Genomic DNA, 26,074 nt, shown 5'->3' with positions numbered 1-26,074 from the left:
TTTGCATGTCTTATCTTGAAGTGCAGTGTCCTCCAGGAGAACAATGTCTCTGTCCACTTAATGTAATAGATTCGTCGAATCGGCTAATTATACATGCCACCCACATTTATAGGGCATACCACAATACTGTGTCATATTCATTTTTCCATTATCAACATAAACTTAATCATCAGCCAGAATCATTGAGCTACAGTATTAGTGATAAGAACTTTCCATGACTTGCGAAGAAGATTGAATATAAAACAAGCTGATAAAAGTAAGTTGATTAGGATCCTATCACAGACTTGGAAAAACTAAGCTGGCTCTAAAGATTAAAATTGATTGAATTTTAATAAAATAACACAAATGAATGTCCATATTCTGTAAACATTATTCACTGTTGAATATGTTGCAGTTTATACAATTTACATTGAATTGAAATGCTCACTGTTTTGATATTTTCTTCATGAACATATCAATAAAGTGAATGACTGAAACTGATACAAAACACCCCTTCAATATTGAGCTCCAAAAAAGTGAGTAAAATAACATTGTATGGTTACAACAATGTAAAACAAAATGTAGTAATGTAAAGCTTCAACAGTAAGAAAACAATAAACAAGACATTATACAAAAAGTCCAGAAATTAAAACCTTTGTCATTTTTACAATCTGGTCAAAAGATCCTCCATTTCTTCAGTGTGATAACTACTCACTGGGGTATCAGTGACATTTTCCCCACTCAGTATAGCCACCACTGATGATATTGTGGCATTGGGATCCAACAGTTTCACCAAAGGCACATTCACACCTCTCTCCTGAAAGATCAGATTCTGCAGAGTCATGGCCTGCATGGAGTCAATACCTAAGGATGAGAGAAGCGATTCATCTTTCAGCTCACTCTGATCCATGCCAATGGTCTTGCTCAGGAGAGAGAAGACATACTCTTTTGGTGACACAGATTCAGCTTCTTTACTTTGAGAATCTGCCTCTTTGAAGTTTTGGAAAGCCTCCTCAACTAACGTGGACAGGCGCATGGTCAAGGCCACATTTTGAGAAAGGACGTTGTACCTGATGTTTCTGAAATGAAATCTGCAAACAGCCTGTTGGGGTCGATTAAGCATAAGACATTGCTCCAGGCTTTTGTGAATTTCAGCCACATTTAACACCATCATCCCTTTTGCTTCCAGAAATCGCTGAAAATGCTCTTTGTTCAGTAGGAGACCGAGGTTCAGAGCTCCCCAGTTGATGGATTGCCCTGGCAGCCCAAGTTTGCGCCTGTACTGACAGAACATGTCAAGGAATGTGTTGGCTGCTGCGTAGTTGGTTTGTGATGCATTTCCCAGAAAGGCTGAGATGGAGGAATAGCACACAAAGTAGTCTAACTGGCAGTGTTGCGTTGCATGGTGCAGGTTTAGTGCACCATTCACTTTTGGTTTGAGAACCTTCTCATATAGGGATCTTTCAAGGGTCTCAATCAGCCCATCATGCAAGACAACAGCACTGTGAAACACTCCTCTGATTGGACAGCCAGGGAACCTCTGGCCAATGGCACTGATAATCTTGCGCACCTGTTCGAAGACAGATATGTCACACTCCATGCTAGTGATACAGTTTCCGCACTGTTTCTCTATATTGTGTATCTGGAGCTGGACTTCATGGTTGGGCTTGCTTCTGGAGAGTATGACAATATACTTGCCGCCTCTCTGTGAGATGAACTTCACAGTTTCAAACCCCAGACCGGAAAGACCACCTGCCACTATGTACACTGCCCTCTTTAGGAAAAGCTGCTTTTTTGTTGGCAGCAATGGAATCTCAGACACTGTGCTGCTGGCATCTTTTTCTAGAGCCAGAACAGCTAGTTTCTTTGTGTTGAAGTATGACTTGGGTTTCTCAACATGAAAGCTCTTGATGCTGTCAGATTTTATGGTCTGAAAGGTGCAGTTTTTAAGAGCAAATGTTGCACTCAAGTTCAAGGACTTCAGCCACTGATGAATGTTTGGGCCTTTTGCACTCAAGGATCCCTTTTGCAAAATGACTGGAATTTGAATTGTCTGCACATGAACATTGTCCTTTACACTGTGGAACAGGTCCTGTGTGACCAAACCCTGTGTCCGAGAGTCACAGATGACGACAACACGTTTGACACCTGGACAATCACAAATTTTGTCAATCAGGGAGTCATCAAATGGAGGCAGGACAACAAATACATCAATTTGGTAGACATCTACAAAAGAGCCATTGCACTGTGCCCCTACAACCACATTCCAGCCTGATTTATAAGACGCAAGTGTCAAGACTTTCACCAGAGCTGAGTCAGAGATGGAGGCTATGATTCCCAGGTGATGTTTGCCTCTGGGCAAGGCTCGCTGCAGGATTTCCCATGCTAGCACAAAGTAGGAAACACAGGGTGATTTTTGAAGGAATGGGAATCGTTTGGTGTTGTAACACACATCCTCTGGAACCCTGAGCTTGTTTGCTGCCAGTACTGGATAACAGGAAGCAATGTGGTCTCCCACTTTCAGTTTCTTGACATCTTTTCCAACTGCTGTGACAGTACCACTGAAATCAAGAGCCAGTAGCTTGTGATTCTGTGACGACTGTTTGTTCCAGTACAGCGTCTCACCAAATTTCAAATGTGAGGCACTGACAGGGAAGTAATCAGATGAATGAACACATATTTTACTGGGTCGAATTTCAACATATGTGTCACTGATTGGCAAGGTTTCCTCGTCAAAGCGAATGGCACTCACTTGTGTAATCTTATGTGCATCGGCTGTTTGGAGGATGCACGGCTCAGACATTGTGGAGGTAAAACTTCCTCCTGAACTGTCAGTGATTTCAGGTGGAGTACGGACAATGGAGGGTTTCAGAATCTGCCCATCTTTCACCACCAACTCCGGGTACCTGCTGCAAGGACATGATTGTAAGACCTCAGACAGAGCTGCAATGTCCTCAGCAGAGACTGAACCAATATCAATCAGCTGAAATGAAAGGTCTGGTATCTCTGCAGCAAATGATCTTGTCATACCAGCAAGAGCAAACCCTGGATTTATGTGGTCAACTGTGATGTCAGATGAACAGTAGGTTACTGCTCTGATGGAGTGTGGGAAGTTAATTTGCTTGAGCTCAAGGACTATTTGGCGGAGAGTCTCGCAGCAGCTCACCAAATTCTGCAGGACAGCATCAGCTGCCAGAGAAGTAAGGTTTTCTTTGCCCCACAAAAACAAGACCTCATCAAAGTTTTTCTCAATGTCTGTGATGTCTAGTTTTGCCAAGAAAGAAGGGAAGCCATGGCTCAATATATCTTTTGAAGGAGTGAACGAAATGTACTGAGATCTCGGGTCCAGATATTGTTGCAGGCCTTTAGAGATCCCAATACGGTCACAGAAAACCAAAGCTTTAGGAAGTGGAGCAGATGGGATTCTTTTAGGGAGGACACTGAAGGCATTATGGTAGAAGTACTCCTCAACCACATGAGAGCGGCTGCCAAGATACTTGATTATCACATGCTTAACTTCAACCAACACTCTACCTTCTTTATCTGTGAAGCAGCCGCAAACCTCAAGGTGATCAATGCCCACATCAATTGCTCTCAGATAGACAATCATCTCTTCTTGCAAAGGTTCAAACACTGTCAAACGTCCTATTTTGGCTGGAAAACCTGGTCTACCAGCGAAAATGTGCTCCACTGTAATTGGGAGAAGCTGCATCAGAAAATCCAACACGACAGGATGAATGCAGTAGTCATGCAACTGAGATCGCAGTTCCTCTGGAACTGAGACAACTGCAAAAGCCTCTTTGAGATCCTTTCCGTAGTGCACATTTGCCTTGTTCTGGAAGACGTCTCCGTACTGAAAACCTCCCTGAAACAGATACCCGTAGAACTCCTGAAAGCTCACAATGGATTTGCATCTTTTGTAGATAGAGCTTAGTGAAATGTGCTGCTCCTCAATCAACCTCACTTTTTGGGAGACAACTGTTCCTGATGCATAAACTGCTGATGGGGAGAATACCCTGAAACTAGTTCCTTTCTCTGTTGGATCCAGTTGTACCTTCATATCAGGTGAATTGAGGGTCAAAACACATGGGCTGTGAAAACTGACACTGAGCTGTAGGGAGTTAAGAGCTACTTTTGGCTTGGAACTGGCCATAACTGCGGCTAAACCCAACTCTGCGTAGAAGGCACCAGGGATGATGGGTATGTCGTTGTGCTTGTGCTCCTTCAGGTAGAAAGAAGAGTTGGACATCAGATCACAGCTGAAAATGTTGCTTTCACTTGTTTGACAGAGCACAGGATGATTGCTTGCTGTGTTTGTCTGTGCTGCTCCAATGATAACATCTCTGTCTGAGCAATCAAACTTGTATTTCGGGAAAGGCAGTGGCATTGTCTTGTATCCTTTGTAGAAGGTATTCCAATCTACTTGAACACCAAGTTCGAACAACTTGGAAACAACAGACATGATTGTTTCGTGGTCTTTCTCTGGCAGCACTGAGGCTAGTACAGCTGTGTCGTTACTCAGAGATTCCATGATGTTTCTTTGTAGCGCCCTTCGCGGCCCTACCTCTACAAAGACTTTGTTCTTCATACCTTTAACTGCAGATCTCACTGCATGCTCAAAAGCGACTGGCTCACGAATGTTTCTCGCCCAGTATTCACCTGTGCAGAAATCTCCCTGTTGGATTTCTTTGCCTGTTACTGTTGAGAACAACTCAGTGTTGAGCTCATTCATTTGTAAGGAGCCAATTGAGGTCTTGATTTCTGGCAGAATTGGATCCATCATGTGGCTGTGGTAAGCAGCAGGGACATCCAGCACACGGAGGAACAGATTCAGACTGTTGGCTGTGGTTCTCATCTCCTCATGGAGGCTCTTGATTGCATCTGCGTCACCTGAGAGGGTGCAAGACTGTGGGCTGTTGAATGCAGCCAGGCAGACCCTACCAGAGTAACGAGGGAGAAGAGCAGTTACCTCTGATACATCCATGTTGCTGATCACAAGCATCTTCCCACCGGTGACTTTGCTCTGGAGGGTGCTGCGGACATAGATGACTTTCACTGCATCCTCAAGAGAGAGGAGGCCTGAGCAGTGAGCAGCAGCAACTTCGCCTACAGAGTGTCCAAGGATTGCATCTGGCTTCACACCCCATTGTCTCAGCAGAGTGGAGATGCCGACCTGGATAGCAAAGAGTAAAGGTTGTACAACCTCTGGGTTTTTCAAGTCACTACTCTCAAACTCACTTTCAAGTGTATCCAGGATGTTCAGTGAACTCAACCTTTGAAAGAGCTCTGCGATCTCTTTGATCTTATTTCTAAACACAGGCTCATTTTTTAGTAGCTGCTTGCACATGCCATGGTAAGTGAGGCCATTTCCACAGAATACAAACACCAACCTCGGATTCAAGTAGCATGGGCTGACATTTTTGCTTACAGCAGCACTTAGCTTCTCTTTAAGATCGACAACAGATGATACCATGATGGCCTTTCTGTATCTGTGTTTGAGATGGCTTCTTCTGCAAGCTGAGGTGTACAACAGAGAATCTAGATCAACTTTACTATCTGCTTCTAGCTGTCTAATGGTGTCTTCCATCGTCAGAGAGAGAGATTTTGCTGAATTTGCTGAAATGACAAAGTACTTTGGTTGTGTCTCGTCAATCTTTTGTCTAACAAGTGGCTGTTTGTACTGTTTGACAATTGCATGTGCATTTGTACCCCCAAAGCCAAAGTTGTTCACCCCTGCAATTCGCGCACCAGAGGCTTCCCACTTTTCTGCTTCTGCTGGCACTTTAATGTTTAAGGCTTTGGTATCTACACTGGCTGTCTCCTCAGAATAAAAGACAGAGCGAACAATGGTCTCATGCTTCATCATTAGCAGAACCTTAATGAGTCCAGCTACTCCAGCAGCAGATTCTGTATGTCCAATGTTGCTTTTAACAGAGCCAATTCGCAGCACACCTGAACCAGGAGCTCTGGCTTTAGCAATGACGTTTGAGATGCTTCCTGCCTCCGTTGGGTCTCCGACTGGGGTTCCAGTCCCATGTGCCTCTATGTACTGAACATCTGCAAGATCAGACTCTGAGTAGATTCTTCTCAGCAGCTGTTCTTGTTGTGTCTTGGAAGGTTTGGTGATTGGAGTGACTGAGCGTCCATCTTGGTTGACGGCTGTTTTGCTGATAATACCCCAGATATGGTCATGGTCTTGTATTGCCTGTTGTGCAACAAGTCAAAACATAATAAAATTGTGATTTTTAATCCTTGTTCAAATCATATATAAATGTGTTTTGGAGAAACAGGGTTGACAGGAACTAGTAGCCTACAATTAAACTTTAAATTTATAGGTGTTTTTCAGACTGGTTAATACTTAGAAATAAGTTATCAGTTGGCATTGGTCTTATTTGATCATATAAGGAATGGAAATTGTCATCACTTTCCACACATTCTGACCTTTTTCAGAGGCTTCAGGAGAACCACCCCACAGCCTTCTCCTCTGCCGTAGCCATTTGCGCTGTTGGAGAAAGGTTTGCTGGTCCCTTCAGGTGAGATCATCTTGGCCTTGCTGAGAGCAACAAATACTCTGGGCTCTATGATACAGCTGACTCCCCCACAGACAGCCATATCACAATCACCTGATAAGATAAAACAGATTTGACTATGCACACTACATAATAATCTAATGGCCTTTTTAACACAAAGCCTAAAAATCACAGTACAGAGGTGTATAATAGGTTGCTTTCCAAAGTTGTCAGTAGATATGTGTTCTGTATACATACCTTGTTTAATGGATTGACAGGCAAGATGAAGAGCCACCAGGGAGGATGAGCAGGCACAGTCTATGGACAGTGAGGGCCCAGTAAAGTTGAAGATGTACGAGACTCTGTTTGCTGCTATACTCATAGCCAGCCCCGTGCCAGTCCAGTGGTTGATCACACTTGGGTGCACATGTGCAGCATTTGTTTCATAATCTCTGTTCATTAGACCTACATAAAGAAGAAAGAAGAAATTAAAAAATGAATAAAGTTGCTATTGTAAGTGTGATGTATTTGTGTTAAAAATTGGATAGAAATATAAAAATTGTTCAATTAAATTTGTTCCAGTGAACATTTATACAGAAAGTGATCTTTATTTAGTCAGAAAAAGCCAGAAGGTTTTTGCAGCCTCACCAAAAAACACTCCTGTCCTGGTCCCACTGGCCTTCTCCAGAGGAATCCCAGCGTTCTCCAGGGCTCTGTAAACACACTGAAGGAGCTGCTTTTGTTGAGGGTCCATTTGTTCCACTTCACTGTCACTGATGCCAAAGAACTTGTGGTCAAATTCATTAAACCTGAAAACAATGGACCAAAAACACTGGGATTAGTCTCTCTCTCTACACACATCTCTTAATCCCTTTTCACTGTATTTGTGTTTTAGCGTGTAAGGAAGACATGAGAAGATCACATTTCTTCAAACACACCTCAAACCCAAGTTTTTATGTACTCCACACACCTGGTGTCAATTTACAATCAGTGACATCATTAACGAGCCACATTTGACCTTATCACAATCACTCAACACTTGGAAAAATTGTGGAAAAAGAGAATACAGAAACATTTCTATAGACTTATATTCTCTGTTACCAACACATATATCACAAATTGTTTTAGAGTTAAGAATATTTTCGTGGTTTAGCGCCTGCTTATCATGGTCCATTCTGTCCTCTCGGGTGGCACAGAGCGGGGCTGGATGTTCCAAAAATGAGCAATACATTTTCTTTTGCTGAAGCAGCCTTTTGTTTTAATGCACCCAAGGTTTGTTAATCAGACAGGTAACCCCTGACTGTAGAATTAAGGAACAGTTTTATGATCTTGCTTTAAATTAGTTTGCTTTTACTTGATAAATCTTTCATTTCTTTTATACGTTTTTTTTTTATACCATTGTTATATTATTGCACTGCTATTTATTACATTACCCCTCATGTCCAGTGATGTTTTTGATGAGATTATCTTCTGTAAAGGGCTTTGGACTGCAATTATGTATGAAAGACTATCATAATCCACAAGAAACAATAAAACCCTCCTTTTTTTTTACCCATTACAAAAAATGTAAACACTGAGATAAGGTAAAGGAGTAAGGTAAGAGGACCTTACCCATTAATAAGAGCAGCCTTGGCTGTGCGGGATTTACCCGCTTTGTTGTCGTCTGGGTCATACCAGCTGCTCAGGTCAAACCTTTCTTTAGGAATTGGCACTGAACAGTTTCTTCCATCCACAAGAACCTTCCAGAAATTGTCAAGACCTTCACCTGTTTGGAAACATACATAGATGTAAATTTAAAATGAAAAGTGGCCACTATTTGTATTTAGCATTTTGTAATCGTCCGATTCCATATACACAAGTTAAATGGAAAAGAAAAGAAAAGAAAAGAAATTTAAAAAGAAAAAGTTCCCAGATCATGGGGCTTACCACCAGGAAAATTGCATCCAATGCCCACCACTGCGATACTGTCTGCCTCACCTTCCTCCATCCTGACTCTACATCACTACGACAGAAAATCAAAAATCTTTACTGCACCATCATGTCAACATCCCTCTTCCCTCCAGGCACAATCACATTCAGATATGAATATACTGTAGTTATTATTCAGTAAAACTGTGTAGTTAGTCTAGTGTAGTCATGCACCAGGTCATCCATACATCCATACCGTTTGCCGTCTCCTCCAGTGATGCTATCACTACCGGACCTGCAGCAGATTCTTATTGCCAGCCTCTTTTCTTTATGAAACATTAATGATTGCTTGTATACGTGGCCATGGAGATGAAGGAGCTCAGTGCACACATTTATGGTGCCTTGCAAATGATTAGACCAAATTCAATGAGTAAATCAATATGTTATCCAAGTATGAGGTGACTATAGGTTGTGTTGTAGCTTATTGCAGTTTTCCATAACTAATAATCAACCAATCAATACAAGAAGTTCAGTGTATAATTATTCATCTGGTTTCAAATAATCTAACTAGTTCCTCTTAAACTTCATGAATTCATTAATCATTATAATAATTAACCAAACTTTACAAAGTTTCAATTAACAGTTGCTGTTAAAAAATAGACTATGTACTCAACAATGTTATTAATATTTGAACACCTTACATAATATACATAATACACGTTGAGTAAGAATGTGTCTTAATTTATAGGCCAAGGTCAAGGTGAATGGAGATGTGGAAAAACAAACTGAAACAAACCGGAGCACATTAAGCTTTATCACAGCCTTTAGATGTGTTTGAAATATCCTGTCAATCATCAGCTTCTAAATACCACCAACAATGTAAAGTTGTGTAACTTCAAACATACTCAAAGCATACATCAATATATGCATAGCATATTTTTAAAAAAGATTTACAAGCTTTTTTGTTTTATTTGTCTATTGTAATATTTTACCATTAACAACTTATTCTAGATTTAATCAGTAATTCCCCTAAAATAAATCAAAACAGCATCACCTTTTAAGAGAAGATTAAGTTTGGTAAGTTATTAATAAGTTTTAATGAACACTGCAGTCTCATCTTAGTAGTTTGGTTCCGTTATAAATTCTCAGTGTTGTGATTGTATTTCTCCGTAATCTTTGTTTTATTGTCTTTATCACACACAGATCTTATAGTGGTATTAAAGTTATTAAAGGGTGTTTTTATTAGTGTTTGTCAAAGTACTAAGAGCCACTGTTGTTGGTAATAAAAGACATGACCCGGTTGACTTAATGAGGAAGAAATTTTACCTTTTTGAGGCTGGAACAACAGAAACAACCTCAGATGAGCAACACCAACAGATATTAAACGTATCAAAAGGACATATAATGAAATTTCCTTGTAGCTGGACGAAAGCACCAAACATGTGAAAACAGGAACAGGAACAATATCAGTGTGAGTGTTACAATGTATTTAATGTTTAAAAAACAGCAGTACAGAAAATCATCTGTGATAAGTAGAAAAGTAGTGAAGTATAAAAGTAAAGTGTAAGCTGACACGAGTGTGAAAGTCTCACAAAGAGCCTGTGTTCATTTCTGTAGAAGATTGGAGACGTAAACTTCATGTATATACTTTGTTATTTCTTATTTAGAAACAGTGCTGTGGAGTGTAAGTACTATATAATTACGATGTGCAAAACACACCATTAGAAAAATATACAGATATATATATACTGTATATGTATATATATATATATAACTGCAACAGTTGGTGCATCATTTCGATGACATGAGATGAACTCCACTGATTTGTGAAGAAACCCATCAGACTGTAAAATGGCTTGTTGATTCATTCCCACGTTATGGAGAGTGAACGACAACTCAGCTCCCACAGCTTCTGCGCCACATCGTCGTCCTTTCCCGCTGCTGAGCAGTTTGCAGGAGCACAGTCACTGTTGGTAAACACAGAGAGGAGCAAATTGAAATTTAATGGAAACAGATTAACTCATCACAATAGATAAATATTGTCCTCCATATTTTCATTGCACTGGTATTCCACTCCCTTGTTTTTTGGTTCAAAGGTTTAACTGTGAGGGAGTTTGTCCTTATCTGAATCAAAGGTTTGGCGAAAGTGGGAGTTCACAGATCATAAAGCCCTATTAGATAGGAAATGTTTTGGTTTGGATGGACTGTATTAATCTGTTCTGCAGTATGTTAGGAAGTAGGACCTGTAGTATCCACCGCTCTCCTTCTCCAGCGACGGCTCCACGGAGCAGTAAATGGTTGTCTGAGCTCCTTGGACAGAGTTCTTGGTGAAGGGAGTGGCCATCAACCATAAGAACTGTTGGGGGCCGTTCAGGTGACGCCATAACTCAGTCCGGACAGCTCCAGGGTGGAGAGAGTACGTTGTCACACCTGTGCCTGAATAAAACAAAGTGAGAGCCTGATCAATAGAACTGTAAATGGTCAAAACTGGATTTGTGGTGGAAATAATAGAAGATAAAGTTTGGCTACATTGAGTCAAATAGGATAAAATACCTGAGAAACAAAGATGTGATCCTCACCTTCTAGTCGTTTAGCCAGGGAGCGGGTGAAGAGGACGTTGGCGAGCTTGCTCTGGGCATAGGCTCTCTTCTTGTCGTAACTCTTCTCACTGTTGATGTCTTCTAGGTTCATGGAGCCCCAGGCATGAGCAACAGAAGAGACATTGACAATCCTGGCCGGTGCAGATTTTTTAATTAGGTCAAGTAACAAATGTGTCAATAGGAAGTGACCTAGAAAACAAAAGGAACACGAAAATCAAGTTTAAGAAAGCAGAACAGAAAAAAAGGTATTGCATTCCTTTTGTAGCATAAATCAAGCAAAATTATCCACTTGATAAACTTGACAGAAGGCTTCTGAGAATTTTTTTTTTTTTGTACATTTTGGGGGCTTTTTTTTGCCTCTAATGGACAGGATAGTTGAGAGAGAGACAGGAAATGGGAGGCAGAGAGGGGGGGAATGACACTCAGGATAGGGCCGCTCGCTCGGTGTGGGATTCGAACCGGGGCCGTCAATCGTATTTTTCATGTTGCATTCACGTGAAATTGGGCAGACGGCAGACGGACGACAGCCGCTGCACGTAACGGCATAAACAAGCCTCTATGTAAACAAGTGGTCTGTCAGCACCAGGCAAAACAATACACGTGACAATATGTTGTCATGGCGATGTGGTATTGTTTACCTGACCCACGTTTTACCGGCTTTCTCTCGACTTCTGTGTCTAAAATGACATCTGGTTTGTTACCGACGGCCGTCTGCCCGACTGCAGGTGAATGCAGCATCAGTGTAACGCTCCATTCCTCCTCACTGCGTTACCACGGTGACTTTTCACAGACGCCACCTCCACCTGAGCCGAATGATATGAATGATGAATGATATGAACAGCAAATTCAGAGCTGAAAGGAACACTTCACTTTGTTGATGGGGGGGATTACTGATCAATGAAAAACAGACTTTTGAACTAAATAATCGATAATCGATTATAGTGAATAGATAACAGGAGAAGTTACACAATGTCCCTTTTTGTTTCGTATCCAGAGCAAACTTTGCATTACAAAGATGCTCCTCCATATTAAAAACTTCCTAATGCTGGGGGTTCAACATATGTTCAAAGAGTTTGGCTCAATTTTGTGGAAAATCAGTGACCCAGACATTTTGATTCAGAGTAAAACTGGCTGAATGACAGCACATAACTATATATAGCACCTTATAGACAGTTGCCCATAAAGTTGGAATAAAACATTTTTTTAACCTTTTCTCATGAAATGATTGTAACAATGTGATTAATTCTTGATAGATAAAGTGTATATCTTTAAAACTTTATTGATCGGTCTCTTCTCAACATATCACTGTGAAAATTAAACCACAATTAACCTTTATAATAGGAATAAAGAGAGTGATGTGTCTGAAAACAAAATTTATTCCTACCCCTATTCCTTCCATAAACTTCATGGACAAGCGTGTATAACACCTCAAATGATAAAAAAAACAAACTTGGTTTTCTTTATCATGGAATTAAATTTCAGTTCCTTGGTTAGACGTACACTCTGTCATCATTATGCTCATGGTCCTCACATGTCAGCTCATAACGGAAGAGAGAAGTCATAGCTCCTCTAAAGAAAAACATGTTGGTGGTTGAACATACTTCAGCATTGTGCCTTAGGTCACAAACAAACTGGGGACACCAAGTCAGATAATACAGACAATTTTGACAACTGAGACTTTATCGTCAACGCTTAAAATATTGGTTCATGAATCTGTACTTTATTTTTTACTCAGGACTGTAATTTCAACACATGAAGCTTAGCCAAAATTCAGACAGGAAGACTATCTCTCCAAGCACTCACTGAGTCATTTCCTCTCTCCCACTTCTCTCTGAAACACACCCCTCAGCACTCATCCTCATCCAATCACAATCTGCCACCTTCTCTCCTCCTCCAATCAGCTTTCAGCTGTCATGTTTAAAAGTGCTCTCTCTCTACTCTCATTCAGCTGTCAACCAGCCCGCAGAAAATTCTCGACCCACCTCCTCCCCTTCACCTCCTCAATCAGGACCCAGGCATCTCCATCTCAGTCCGGAGGCTTCCATATCAGCAGGCATCATCTCTACCACCACCAGTGTCTGGGCCCGGGGGAAGTCCTCTTCAGATAGAAGCTTCACATTCATCAATCTGTCTTCTAAGCTGATCTACTCCCTGGGGCCTAAGCGCCAAAAATATTATTTGTTCACAATAAATGTCTTTCGTTTCACATCCCATCTATTCCATTCTTAATAGTCTGTCGGGCACTGGTCCCTGCAGCTATTTCATCGCTGTTGGGACCAGTGCCCGGTGCGATTGCCCGTGGCTCTAATTAAAATTAGAATTAAAGCCCCAGTATGTAACTTATTTGGCTTTTTATTAGCAAAAATCAAATATTGCTTTCATGAATACGTATTTCACTGAAGTGGAATCACACCCGCATACAAATGAAAGCTTTCTCGTACCTTAGAATGAGTTGTTACAAGTCGTTACAAATACATAAGTGGGTGACGCACCGAACCGAGGCGGCCATGTTGCATCGCCATTTTTTACGTTCAGTGGCTGTCGGACCACTTGTTTACATAGACGCTTGTTTATCCTGTTACATGCAGCGTCTGTTGTCTGTCTGACGTCTGCCCGATTTCACGTGAATGCAGCATCAAGAATACGTTCCGATACGCAACCGCACCGCTAGATGGGGGGAATTCCTACACATTATACCTTTAAAACTCAGCCAGTAGATCTGTGGTCTGTAAACGTTGGCAGAATACAGTGTTCTGACTGCAGCTTGTTAAACTGTTGTCTTTATCTTACTGTGGGATAATTTGTCTTATCTGACATCAGCACAGCAGCTTCGGATAATATCAACACCAATCAATATTTAACAGCAACAGAATACTGCCGCCAAATTTGGGAGCACAACACACACAGCTGTAAACAGACAAGGACGGGTTTGACACAAAATATAAAATAGAGCCCACTCATGTTTCCCATATCCACTTTGCTCTTAACGGTCTGTTTATCATGTATTTTATGGTTTGAAATTACAGTCCCCCAGTGAATCTATTAAAAACTGCTGCATGAAGAAAGTGTCGCTGCTCAATTCAAGCTATTACTGGAAGTGGAGAGAACACAAGCTGCCAAGTGGGAGGTTTAAAGAAAATAAATAAATAAATGCTTCCTAGTGGACTTGTTTGAAGGCCCTGGTAGCTCCCAGCAGGGGCCGTGACTGGTTCAACTGTGTTTACGAAAGCAGCAAACAGAGAAGCAATCAGAGCTGCAGCGATTTGCTGATGCTGACAGTCCAACATGACAGAAAATCCAGTACAAAATAGTTTAATATTTTAAACAATCCTTTTCCTCACCAGGGAGATAAAAATGTTTTTAATTAGTTACCCATGTGGTTGACACCGATCTGCATCTCAAAGCCATCTGCTGTTTTCCCATAAGGACACACCATCACGCCAGCGTTGTTGATGAGGATGTTGAGTTGCGGCTCTCCTACAGTAAAAGAACATCAACAAAAAATAAGTTTACAACACTGTGGTTTTTAACACCCTTCCGTGTGCAGGTTTTCTAAAGAACTACCAGGTTTACCTTTGTTGATGGCTTCAGCAAATTCTTTTATGGACTTGCTGTCCGCCAAGTCCAGTTTCATACAAACGACGTTTTCGTTGCTCGAGCTTTGGATGACGTCTTTCACAGCGGCCTGCCCTTTCTCCATGTCTCTGCACGCTATGATGATCTTTGCTCCTGAATGTCAGAGAAACACAACATCAATGAAATTCCACAACAGAAGGAATGTCATTATGAATATAATTATTATCTGAAAGCATGCACAATCAACAGAACAGATGCATGCTGGGTGACTGAGTAGACAGCACCCACTCATGGCAGAATGTGTGTATTACTGGATGCTCAATATTTGCAGACCAGTATTCAATATCAACACAACATTCCCTCTTTAATCTACTTACATTGACTTTATTCTGAGGTTTTTTGCATTGTTGTTTATCTTGTTCTGCCGATTTTCAGAGATCACACTACTTTTTGAGGCAGCTGCATGGAAAATGAATAGTTTTAAGAAGATGTAGGATAGTATCTGTGACTTTCATGCACATTGTGCTGCATGTTTTTCATTGCATGAAAAAAAAAGTTTTTATTGCATGAAGAGCACTTTATAAATAAAATTAGATTGAATTAAGCAGCTTCAGGAGTTAGCCTCTTGATTATAACACCATTGTAGTCTGTTTATTTAAATTTAATCTAGAAGAGGTTAAAATTATTTCATATTCAAGTGTATTTACTCAAATACTGTGAAATATGGAAGACTTGAATGCCTGAATTTAAACAAATTGAAATTTAAAGTTAAATACAACACACTCACTGCTGGCATTTCCATATTCTAAGTCACATTAGGACTTAAAGATGCTCTCAGGATGCCAGTCAGTCAGTTTCCCCTGACGATGGAGCCACATTTAGTTTGTGGATATCTAGGGCACCTGGGAAATTGCTTTCATCCAAGTCCACTAAACACAGAAAAACTGTTTTTTTGTGGAAAACACAATACAAACACTAAAAAAACCCCCAAAAAACATCCTACCATCCTTATCCAAATATATGAGATGATGGACATGAGCAACATTTACAGCTATGCTGGAGTTATACTCATCTACTATACGACTCTCTGCCCAAAAGTTTAATACCATAGTGAACAGTTTTAAGAGCTTGTGCTGCAGGAAGCTGTACAAAGTGTTGACAACTAATTAGTGTTGTTTAGTGTGTGTTATGTTAGAGTAAACACTAACTGGTTTGATGGAGAAGGATTAGCTGGTACTAATCCTCTAATTCTCAGCAAGTTAGCTGAATGTGAGACTACAGAATATTACTGACACTTTTCTTGACTGATGACCCAATAGACCACCAATCAGTCATTACCCAAATGTGACTGGTGGTTCAGAATTAATACTTCTGGTCACCAACACCTTAAAAATCAATCACTTTTGGTTAAAGCTCTGGTGTCTGTGGCTGAGTCAAACACCTTGTACAGTGTAGTGTTGCCTGCTCACATCTTATTCAATGCAGTGATGTGTGACAGGCCAACAAATTAGAATGTGTCAGGCAGTGGAAGGTGGCGGATATAATGATAAAATGTCATATGCAACAGATGGCTGATGACTCAGAGATGATCAATAACTGTATAACCTTTAACTGCAAAAAAACAGGAGTGGGGCTTCCTCAGGCCTGTCAAAACAAGAAAATGCTACATCTAATGTGTTTTACACAATTGTAAAAGAGTTTTCATTAGTATCAGTAATTTTATGCCAGAATGCTTGAAGGAATGCAGCACATCTCTTTTTTTCTGTTAAAGGGATAGTTCAACATTTTGGCAAATTGGCCCATTGCCATAATTGCTATAGTCATAGCAGTAGGTTCGTTACCTTTAATTGTAGGTGTAAGCTATTTTCAATACGGCGGAGCGCAGCAGCTGGCTGCTCAGAGCTACGCTATGGAGGCTAAGGGAATTTCTTGGTTTCCCTCATTAAACTCATCAAATTCAACATCCCAAAACTCCACAGTGCTTTTGTAGACAAGTTGTGAGCTGCACAACCACCACGCTATGAGATAATGACGGAACGATACGAAACGGAGCCGTTTTCGAGGTAAATTCATACAAAACCGCTGATGCGCGTTGCGTTCAGGGACAGTTTTTCAGCAAGTAGTCTCCGTATTTACCCTGTATTTACCTCGAAAACGGCTCCGTTTCGTATCGTTCCGTCATTATCTCATAGCGTGGTGGTTGTGCAGCTCACAACTTGTCTACAAAAGCGCTGTGGAGTTTTGGGATGTTGAATTTGATGAGTTTAATGAGGGAAACCAAGAAATTCCCTTAGCCTCCATAGCGTAGCTCTGAGCAGCCAGCTGCTGCGTTCCGCCGTATTGAAAACAGCTTGCACCGACAATTAAAGGTAACGAACCTACTGCTATGACTATAGCGATTATGGCAATGGGCCAATTTGCCAAAATGTTGAACTATCCCTTTAAGTCAATAGTTTTTAATGTGTAAAAAGAAACTTTTTACACAAGTGCATGCAAAACTCAGTTTGCTCTGTTTTAATGTTTGCAAAACATCCAGCTAGGTAGCCTAGCCTACTACTGCACATTTCATTCTGTAGCTACTAAAACTATACTAGAGTTCCCAGCTGTTATTATTTTACCAAGAATAAAGATCATCATCCCATCCCAATCATCATCCCAATCATAATCCCATTCCACATTTGGAATATTTTATTTTCCAAGTAACTTTCATGATCTTATTGTACAGTTTGGGGTATTAAGGGGGCATTTGAACCGTATTCATTAGTTTTAAGCAGAATAATCCGTTCAGACAGACAGTAGGCTATTTTTAGATTTATTAATGACAGGCATTGAAAATAAGTGTGGTAGCCTACAGGTGTGTTTGTTTTTCTGAACGTGTGCACAAATGTAACGAGTCCTGTTTGCAGGTGACTCAAGCGGAAACATTTCATTAAAATAGTAAGTTTGTGCTGCCCTTATCTAGGCTAAAAGTCAACATTTCCTTGCAGGACATTAAAAAACAAAAGACTGCTGGAATTTTTTTTGGCTACGTGAGCATGACAGAGCAGAAAAGTGAAGTCCGAGGTCAGGGCTGGTCCTGGGTGAAGCAAGAGTTGATCATTTTCATTCATAATGTCAGTGTCTAACCTCTCTTGGCCAGGTCGATGGCTGTCTCTTTGCCAATCCCGGTGTTGGCTCCGGTGATGAGCACAGTTTTGCCATCCAGTCTTGCATCAGAGGACCAGGGCCAGAAGAAGTTTCTGAGGAGATTGAGAAATCAGCTTTAACTGTAGGAACCAACAGAGCGAGTTTGTCATGACAGAGTATACTTACAGAAACACATGTTACTCCCTCACATAGCGGCAAAGAGAGAGAAAGAAACTGCGTCAACAAACTAACAACACCAGACTATTTGTCACTTTAACATAAACACTACACAACGTGTAACGTTATAGACGTGTAGAAGATATTTCACAACAGAAGAAGCGTCCTCACCTCATCGTCTGCATGGCTCCTTATGATGTCACTCAGCTCGGGGGGGAAGTGGACGTGATAACAAATATTATCTCAGTTTTGGTCAAAACTACGACTCTTTAAACTTCCCCAAACAACGTCAGAAGATTGAATATTGGCGATGCGGAAATGTGGTTTCATGTAATCTCGTAATCTTTGACCGACTGGGATTTAAACCAATCGGCCACGAGCCCGTCGCTCTCGAGTAACGCTGATTGGTTAGAGTCGAAGATAAGCCCCGCCCTCTACAGGCTACACTGAATGGGTGGGGAGCCCAGACCTGTCATTTCTACATGTCTACATTTCTTTCTTTCTTTCTTTCTTTCTTTCTTTCTTTCTTTCTTATAAAGTAGGCTAGTGCTTGTTATTAAGAATCTAACTGGAGCTATCTAACCTGGAATCTTATCAATAAAATAATTTTGGAGGTGATGGTTAAAACTAATTTGACATTTGAAAAAAGAAGATATAAAGGACGAATTCGTTATCTATGAGACATCTGCTCATGTTAATGGTGTGGGTGTTGATTGGCTAAATAACAATAATTATGCTACAAGAATGTGTGCAATATTGTGCAATAACAGCAGCAAAAACAACAGTGGAGATGTTTTGGTTCTATGGACACCTCCTTAGAGGTGAACAGGACAAAGCAGTATGTCCTGTCCTGTAAGGTAAAAAGTAGGCCAAGTATGACAGCACAAGGAGCAAAGGAACCTGTCTGTAATACATTATGGTGCATGGAGCATGGTGTCCCGACATGGACACCACTCAGGGAGCTGCTACTCAGCAAAAAAAAAAAAAATGTCACTGTGCCCCTTAAGTTTTCCAAAAGGGCATGCTGATACTGGACACTGAAAACCACTGAGAATATTTTGTAGACTATTGGAAAACATCTTATTGGACTATCGGAAAACATCTTATTGGACTGACCCAGTCAGAGCTGTGACCTGTACAGATGACCTGTAGAAAGCTGATCACATCCCCCCCTCTGATCTGAAGCAGCTCTACAAGAATGAATACTGTAAAACTCTTCCCGAGAATTGTGCACTAAGGCCACTGGTGTCAAAGCCGGTTCAACAAGTTGTCACATCACATCCAACAGTTCATAATGACTGCATTAGGGCTGTGTTCAGTCAAGACAAAAAGTAATTGTACTCTTCCATGTGTTGACATTTCTTCTATTGATGTCAAGGACTTGGTCTTTCTGATCATTAGGGTCCGGGCAGCTAAGCTGCCGGGACACTATTGTATTCCTAGGAATTCTTCTTCTTCTTTCTTTCTTTCTTCTTCCAAGGAAGTCATACTTCCCATGGGCGAAAACTCACCAAACTTTGCACAAAGGTCCAGTCCCATGCCAGATTCACTCAACTCCAAGGACATGTGCCCCCCCTCCTAGGGGGGGCACAATAAGCGTTTAAATTTAAAAACTTTAAAAATTCCTACCAAACCAACGGTAGATGCTAAAGTTTTGAAACGTCACCACAATGTAGCCTCAATACTGCTGAAACTTTTGCCCACTTAAACCCATTACAAATTATGAAGTCCATCACTCTGTTTTTTTCAATAACTGTAAAACTTTTAAAATGTATCTCCTCCCACAATTTTTGCTCAATTGTCACCAAACTTGCTACAGAGCATCTCCAGACTGTCCTCCACAAAACTTGTTTCTCGGATTTTTGATTAAGCAAAAATTGAGCCTACAGTGCATGAAAACGTTTGACTGTAAACACTACTGTAAACATATACCATCAAATTCTTGATAAATACATTTTCAATCTTCCTGAAAAAAAATGACAATATTCTGGAGTCATGGTTGATGAAGTTTGGCAAATATCAGAATTTTATCTCAAAAACTGAATTTTTAAGATTGGCTAATACCAGCCAATCAGCTCAGCGAGTTAGGAGCTGGTTCTTGGTGTCAGAGGCTGTGGGTTCGAGACCCAGCAAGGGCGATGATGATGATGATGACAGATCATAATGTCAGATGTCCTCAATACGAAACACAAGACAATTGTCCTAATGGTGGCATCACAGCAAGCCTCTAAACTTAAAAATCCAAATAGCTTGGACTGGACCATGTGCGAAGGCTCCTAACATCTTAGACTCATAGTAGATGTTTGACAAATACATATCATTATTTTACCTCAAAAACTGATTTTTCTTTTTACTGTGGTTTCAAATCTGCCCACACGACAGTGAATGGCTTACTCAATTTGTGAAGCCACTGTTGAATGCCACTTGTCAATTAGCTCAGTGCGATAGTCACCGGTCTATGGTTCCAGAGGTTGTGGGTTCAATCCTCAACTGGTGCAAATTGAACATTATAAGGTCAACTGTCTTGTCTTCCTATTCTCCTGTTTGTTGCTCAGACTTGCCTAAATTTGCCCAAAAGTAGCCCGGACCTGACCCATCGCTGCGCAGCAGCTATAATTTCTGTGTGTTTTTTGACTTAGAGATAATTCCAAAATTCAGTTAACTGCTGTGTCTGTTAGGGAAAAGGTACATAAATGAGAATACCAGTGCTAGGTTTATGGTGGCTATAGCTATGTCACCAACTGTGAGTGCAGAGACAGTTGATGAACTCCTGGATAATTTCAACTGTAAAATCTCAAATGTCATGGACACTATAGTAAAGGCCTTTAAGGCAGAATGCAGGAAAGCAGAGCGAAACTAAACTTCAAACTCACCATGTGTTGGAGAAAAAATTTAAGATCCAAAACAGGGCCAGTTGCGATCGAGGATCTTTATTTCCAACATTTAAATGATACAAATAAAAGCAGTGCACAGATCCCCTTTTAACATTTGGAAAGCTGTTTTGGCGACATTATTCAATTGTAGCTTTGTGTTATAATTTCGACCTGCTGCTCTAATAAGAGCATGCAGGGGTGACGCTTTTTCATCATTGTCACTAATCCATGAACAACTGTATCCTGCTATTCCCAAAGACAAAAGTACGTACGTCCATATAATTTTTTCCAACTTTGTGTCCTCCTTTGGTTTAAGCATTTAACTTTACAGATTCTTTTTAGAGCCCAAGCGACGACAAGCATCGGCGAAGGCTCTATTGTAATCACTATGTTTATTATTATTTTTCTCTTCTCCATAAAATCGTATTTTTGGAGCCTTTACCATGCCCCAAAACGCATCAAATTTGGCATGCACATCAGGCCTCATGAAAAATTAGATATTTTAAAGTCGTTGGAGATGGGCGGGGCAAAATGGCGAAATGGCGCCCCCTAGAATATTTGTTTAGCCAAGAATGAATAGAGTGACTTTGGCGTAGGCGGACGAAAATTGGTAGGAATATGTAGAACACCAAGCTCTACAAAAAAGTCAATGCAACCTATACCTTTACATCAACAGGGAGCCGGCCATTTTGATTTGACCTTTTGACCTATTTGAACTCCTCCTAGAGATTTCACCCAATCGACTTCAAAGTTGCTACAGACCATCAAGACCCCATGCTGACCTAAAGTTGTGCTCTGCAGGTGTGTAGGTCAAAGGGCATGGCTTCTAGGGCCTCACGGATTTTGGCAAATTTTCGTTTCCTCGCCACTTCGAACAGCTCCAACGGCCACATCCAAGCAACTTCAAACTTGCTGAGCATGACAGTGGCTCCGCCCTGAACGTCCCAATGTATTAACGTCCCACCTTACTCATGGCGGCCCCCAGTGGTAACAGGAAGTGTTCAGTTTTTACGTTAACATGTACTGATGCCACATAGTTGACCCCATCAACTTCATTCCACTTTTAAAACATGCAGAACAAGTTGGTGAAGCAACCACATGAAGACTATGAAGTTACGTAATGGCATCCGTGTGGGGGCGTGGCGACTGTCGTCCTTCGCCAAGAAATTACGTTTGCCCCTTTGATGGCTTTAATAAAGTCATATCATCATGATAATTAATAGACAGGTCAAGGGTGGTAAGCTCTTAGATCTGATATGGGCGACGCCCATGGGCGGGGCCAAATGCCTCTACAGTGCCGTCTTGAAATTTTCAGAAACCCCTCCCCATAGGGTTTTTTTGGAGTTGGAACATGAAAATTGGTACACATGTGTAAGTTGTCAAAGCGCACATAAAAGTCTCTTGCACCATTTGTCTACTCCAAACAGGAAGTCAGCCATTTTGATTTTAACTCGCCATTTTGGCGTGATTTCCACACATTGTATTTTAACCAACTAGTCTTAGAGATTTTGTCCAATCGACTTCAAATTGGTTACAGCTCATCCAGAATGTTATTAAAAGCTTTTTTCTACTTCAAGGGGCGCGGGCTGTCGCCGCTATGGCGCCGGCATGTTTGATCCATCGCCATGTATATTCAAGCAGCTCTCTCCCCCACATACTTCATCCAAACTGCTTCAAACTTTCCATGCATGATAAGAGCCCCACCCTCAACGCCTCCATATGCTCGTGTCCAAATCTAATTGCTGCTGGTCTTATGTCAATACTTTGTTAAACAATGATGGACTCTCTACATGAGCTTGTGCTAGTCTGTTGTATGTGTACTGTTGTCCTTTGTAGGTAAGTGCAAAAAAATGTTGCAAATCTAGGTGAATGAGAACACTAAAAAATACAGAACACAAAGCAAATACTGTAAACCTTTTAACATCAGGTTGGATGTTTGAGAAGGTCGGTGTGAGGATCTAGGACAATGGATGTTTCAGCCTCCACAATAGAGCTGACAGCTCAAAAATCATGTACTAGTCTATAATCATTAGTCTGTGGTTTTCTGATTGGAAATATTGTGTTTTATATTTACTCTTTATTTTTTACTGACACTCCAGTTTTTAACAGTCCTGCGACTGTTGACTTACCTTCATTGGCATGTTGCTTCAGTAGATATTGTCTTGATTTGGAGCTCCAGGCTTTATCTTGGAGCTTGTTGGTTTGCTTGACTTTTCCTTTCTGTGTTGATTTTGACTTTCGTGTTGACTTAAAATTTTCTCTTGCTTTGTTCCAGGCGTCATGTGTGAAGTCCAATAGAATTTATTCGTCATTTCCTTCCTTCTTTAGGGATATTCTGCTCGAGTAGTCTCATGGAATTTCTTGATCTTGAATTGTCACTGACAGTGGGCTCATCTTGTGATTGAGTGGATTTTTTATTGACACTGTTAGTTACCCTCCTGGTTCCTCTATTGGCAATTTGTAGCTAGGTCTGTGCGTGGTCTTGTGGGACAGTCTCTACGTCGATGTCCTGGTTGTTGACATCGCCAACATAGTTCATCATTAGATGAGCTGTCATAATGTCCCCCATAAGACTGAATTTGTCGATATAATCTCCTTTGGTTTCTTGTTAGGGCTCCTCTTTGCCCTGGTCTCCATCTTCCTGGAGGATTCTGATATCCTCCATTTTGTGTTGTGTGCACAGGTATAAATGGTGCACTTGTTGGTCTTGCTGCAGCCACTGGATTTGATAGCAGAGAGTTAGTGGCTTGAACTGGGGCTTTGGTTACAGGTGGTTGTGGTTCCGTTATCGTTGGCTGTGGTGGGCTCTGTCACCACTGGAGCTTGTGTTTCTTCTTTTTTCTTCTGCTCGATGAGTTCAGGAAGCTGCAGCTGGGCTAGTTTGTTCACTGGCTGTTTGTTAATTTCCTCTGTCATTAGCTTTCCAAGCACATGCATTAATAGGGATTTCATATTCCCCAGTGCCATCTTCACACCTGCTGTATTTCTTCTAGCTTCATGATCCATTTTTGTACTCCTTCATTGAGGTCTGGCAGTCTGCCGGCCAGTTCAACCATAAAGGACACTGGTTCGTGCTGGGTTTGTCCAATGGCTCTTGTTGTTGCACACACTGAAGTTGCCACTTCTTCATTTGGAGTCCCATAGGTGATGATTTAGACAGATTCGTTTGTTTAGCCTAAGTCGAGTGTTTATTTTGGGGCAAAAAACTCCAGACTATACCTTTAACAATTGTGCTTTATGGCAGATTGGTAGTTTCACTTTTCAGATAGGTTCTGAAGCATATATTTTCTTAGTTATCTTACCTGGGCGTGCACTCATTTGTGGCCACGAGTGTGATGAGTTGCAGCTTGCCTGCGCTGGCACATCCTCAGCTGCTCACAATCGTAAAAAATTAAGATCCAAAACAGGGCCAGTCGTGATCGAGGATCTTTATTTCCAAACATACAAATAAAAGCATCCAAAATGTTCAAAGAGTCAGAAAAATACTCATCAAAGTGTTAATATACTTCACAAAAAAATAATTAGAAAAGACAGAGACAAAGTTCGGTGCATTAGAGTTTAACCACAAAAATGGTCATAAACCCGAGCCTGTCCGGACCAGACTAAACTCTTTGTCTCTGTGACTTTGTTTTCATCAATAAGCCCTACCTTCTTTTTAAAATGAGAGGTGACGATGATAGTTCTACAATTTAAACCCTGTGATTAGTCCAGATATCATGGTGTGGTCTTACGTCGATCCAATCCCCGTCTTCGATGTGTTTTACTATGGCACGTGTTACGGTAAGTTCATCTCAAGTTAAGCTTCATTGGCGCCACACTGTCTTGCAGGCGGCCGCTATCTACGTAGGCGCCTAACCACCGAACTTACAACGCACTCATTCTCTTTGTCTTCTCACGCTCACCCCGCCCTTCTCATTCTCTCTACTCTCGCGGAGCTCAGTGCTTTTTCCTCTTTTTTTACCCAAGACATGACCTCTACAAACAAAGTCTTTGAAATTTTAACCACAAGTTACTCAAGGCGCAACACTTTTCTGAAATTATTGATAAGACCATCAACAACACTCGCACTCTGTTTGCTATATGTTGATAAGCTTACAACCCCAGAGAACAGAAAAATGCAAGGAATTTGCTTGCTTTTTCAATGGAAAAAAAAAATCTATATGGTTAAATATCAACACAAAACAACAAAATAATAAAAGGATGCAATCCCTAAAACCGCCTGGGAATAAATCAACTGTGATGTCAGAATTTAATACAGTTTACCAAAAAACCATATAGAAGAAACAATTCAGCATCTTAAACCATCGACATACTGTCTCGACACAATACCATCTGACTTTTTAAAAACGATTGTTCCCTCTGTCCAAACAGATCTGCAGCAAATAATAAATTGCTCACTTCAATCAGGCATGTTTCCTAAACCCCTAAAAGTAGCTGCCATCAAGCCACTCTTAAAAAAGAGAACATTGGATACTACCATTTTAACCAATTACAGACCCATCTCAAATCTTCCCTTTATAGCGAAGATCGTTGAGAAAGTGGTTTTTAATCAACTCAGCAACTTCTTGAACTCCAGTGGACTTTTTGACAAATTTCAATCAGGCTTCCGACCTCACGACAGTTCAGAAACAGCTCTTATTAGAGTGTTAAAGGACAATTCCAGGCAAATTCAACTCTGGGCTGTATTTTCCTATCATTTTAGGTCTAAAAGAAGTTTTGCGGTAGTTGTGTCTGTGCCCGCATCGCCACGGCAGCAATGCTTAGGCGGTTTACATCCCTCAAAACTGCAATTCTTTTCCACAGACAACGTCAGATGGCAACTCAAACATGCACTGAGAAGTTTATTTCTTAAAGCAAGCCGACATGTTTGTAAAACTAGATCTAATTCAAAGTCTCGCACGAGACCCAAGTTGACGCGCTCGGTGTGTTCACGTGCAGTCGGAAGCTCCCGTTTGTGTCATAAACACAGGACTATCAACTCTTGACTTGCTTGAAGTAAACATTTTTTTGTTAGGAAAATACAGCCCCGAGTTGAATTTGCCTGGAATTGTCCTTTAAATGACATAAGGTTGAACACTGACTCAGGCAAGGTGTCAGTTCTGGTCCGTGTTGCGTTTAACCAAAATTCCCTTTAATTAATTCAGGAAAAAACTGAGGTTATTGTTTTTGGCAATAAAGAGAAGAGGGTTGCTGTCAGTAAACACCTCGAGTCACTGTCTCTAGAAACTAAAGACCAAACCTTGGTGTGCTGATAGACTCAGATCTGACCTTCAACAGTCATACTGTATCAAATCAGTCAACAAATCAGCCTTCTATCAGCAATTTC

The 26,074-nt window shown here is 40.9% G+C and overlaps 2 protein-coding genes across 3 annotated transcripts; both read right to left on the bottom strand.

Annotated features, from left to right (window-relative positions):
* Positions 1 to 105: 105 nt before the first annotated feature.
* On the bottom strand, positions 106 to 8,678 carry LOC146966903 (uncharacterized). The gene is made up of 6 exons (XM_085763234.1): positions 8,415 to 8,678; positions 8,100 to 8,253; positions 7,137 to 7,297; positions 6,747 to 6,953; positions 6,421 to 6,602; positions 106 to 6,184 (listed from the first exon to the last, which is right to left on the bottom strand). Exons 1-6 carry the CDS (start codon positions 8,473 to 8,475, stop codon positions 644 to 646), a joined length of 6,306 nt encoding a protein of 2,101 aa, XP_085619360.1. The 5' UTR covers positions 8,476 to 8,678; the 3' UTR covers positions 106 to 643.
* Positions 8,679 to 10,171: 1,493 nt separating this feature from the next.
* On the bottom strand, positions 10,172 to 18,224 carry rdh12l (retinol dehydrogenase 12, like). Of its 2 annotated transcripts, none has more exons than XM_085763189.1 (7): positions 18,047 to 18,224; positions 17,699 to 17,811; positions 14,570 to 14,725; positions 14,369 to 14,473; positions 10,976 to 11,185; positions 10,640 to 10,832; positions 10,172 to 10,363 (listed from the first exon to the last, which is right to left on the bottom strand). In XM_085763189.1, the coding sequence occupies exons 1-7, from the start codon at positions 18,058 to 18,060 to the stop codon at positions 10,261 to 10,263; spliced, it is 894 nt and encodes a 297-aa protein (XP_085619315.1). In that variant the 5' UTR covers positions 18,061 to 18,224; the 3' UTR covers positions 10,172 to 10,260. The 2 variants fall into 2 exon arrangements, with proteins under 2 accessions (XP_085619315.1, XP_085619316.1); XM_085763190.1 differs by lacking the exon at positions 18,047 to 18,224 and adding an exon at positions 17,885 to 17,956.
* Between the last annotated feature and the right edge of the window lie 7,850 nt (positions 18,225 to 26,074).

This window comes from Trachurus japonicus, chromosome 20 (genome assembly GCF_045865225.1).
Source record: "Trachurus japonicus isolate A0001 chromosome 20, Traja_1.0".
Lineage (NCBI taxonomy): Eukaryota > Metazoa > Chordata > Actinopteri > Carangiformes > Carangidae > Trachurus > Trachurus japonicus.
This window is presented reverse-complemented; position numbering and strand designations above follow the sequence as displayed.

Excerpts from the sequence above, each read along its gene's own strand:
- rdh12l (XM_085763189.1), bottom strand. Across the intron at positions 14,474-14,569 it reads TGCTGAAGCCATCAACAAAG|GAGAGCCGCAACTCAACATC; the intron begins GTAAACCTGGTA and ends CTTTTACTGTAG. Across the intron at positions 10,364-10,639 it reads GAGAGCGGTGGATACTACAG|TGACTGTGCTCCTGCAAACT; the intron begins GTCCTACTTCCT and ends GTTTACCAACAG.
- LOC146966903 (XM_085763234.1), bottom strand. The coding sequence starts at position 8,475 with ATGGAGGAAGGTGAGGCAGACAGTATCGCAGTGGTGGGCATTGGATGC. Across the intron at positions 6,954-7,136 it reads CAGGACAGGAGTGTTTTTTG|GTCTAATGAACAGAGATTAT; the intron begins GTGAGGCTGCAA and ends TTCTTTATGTAG. Across the intron at positions 6,185-6,420 it reads TCCTGAAGCCTCTGAAAAAG|GCAATACAAGACCATGACCA; the intron begins GTCAGAATGTGT and ends GTTGCACAACAG.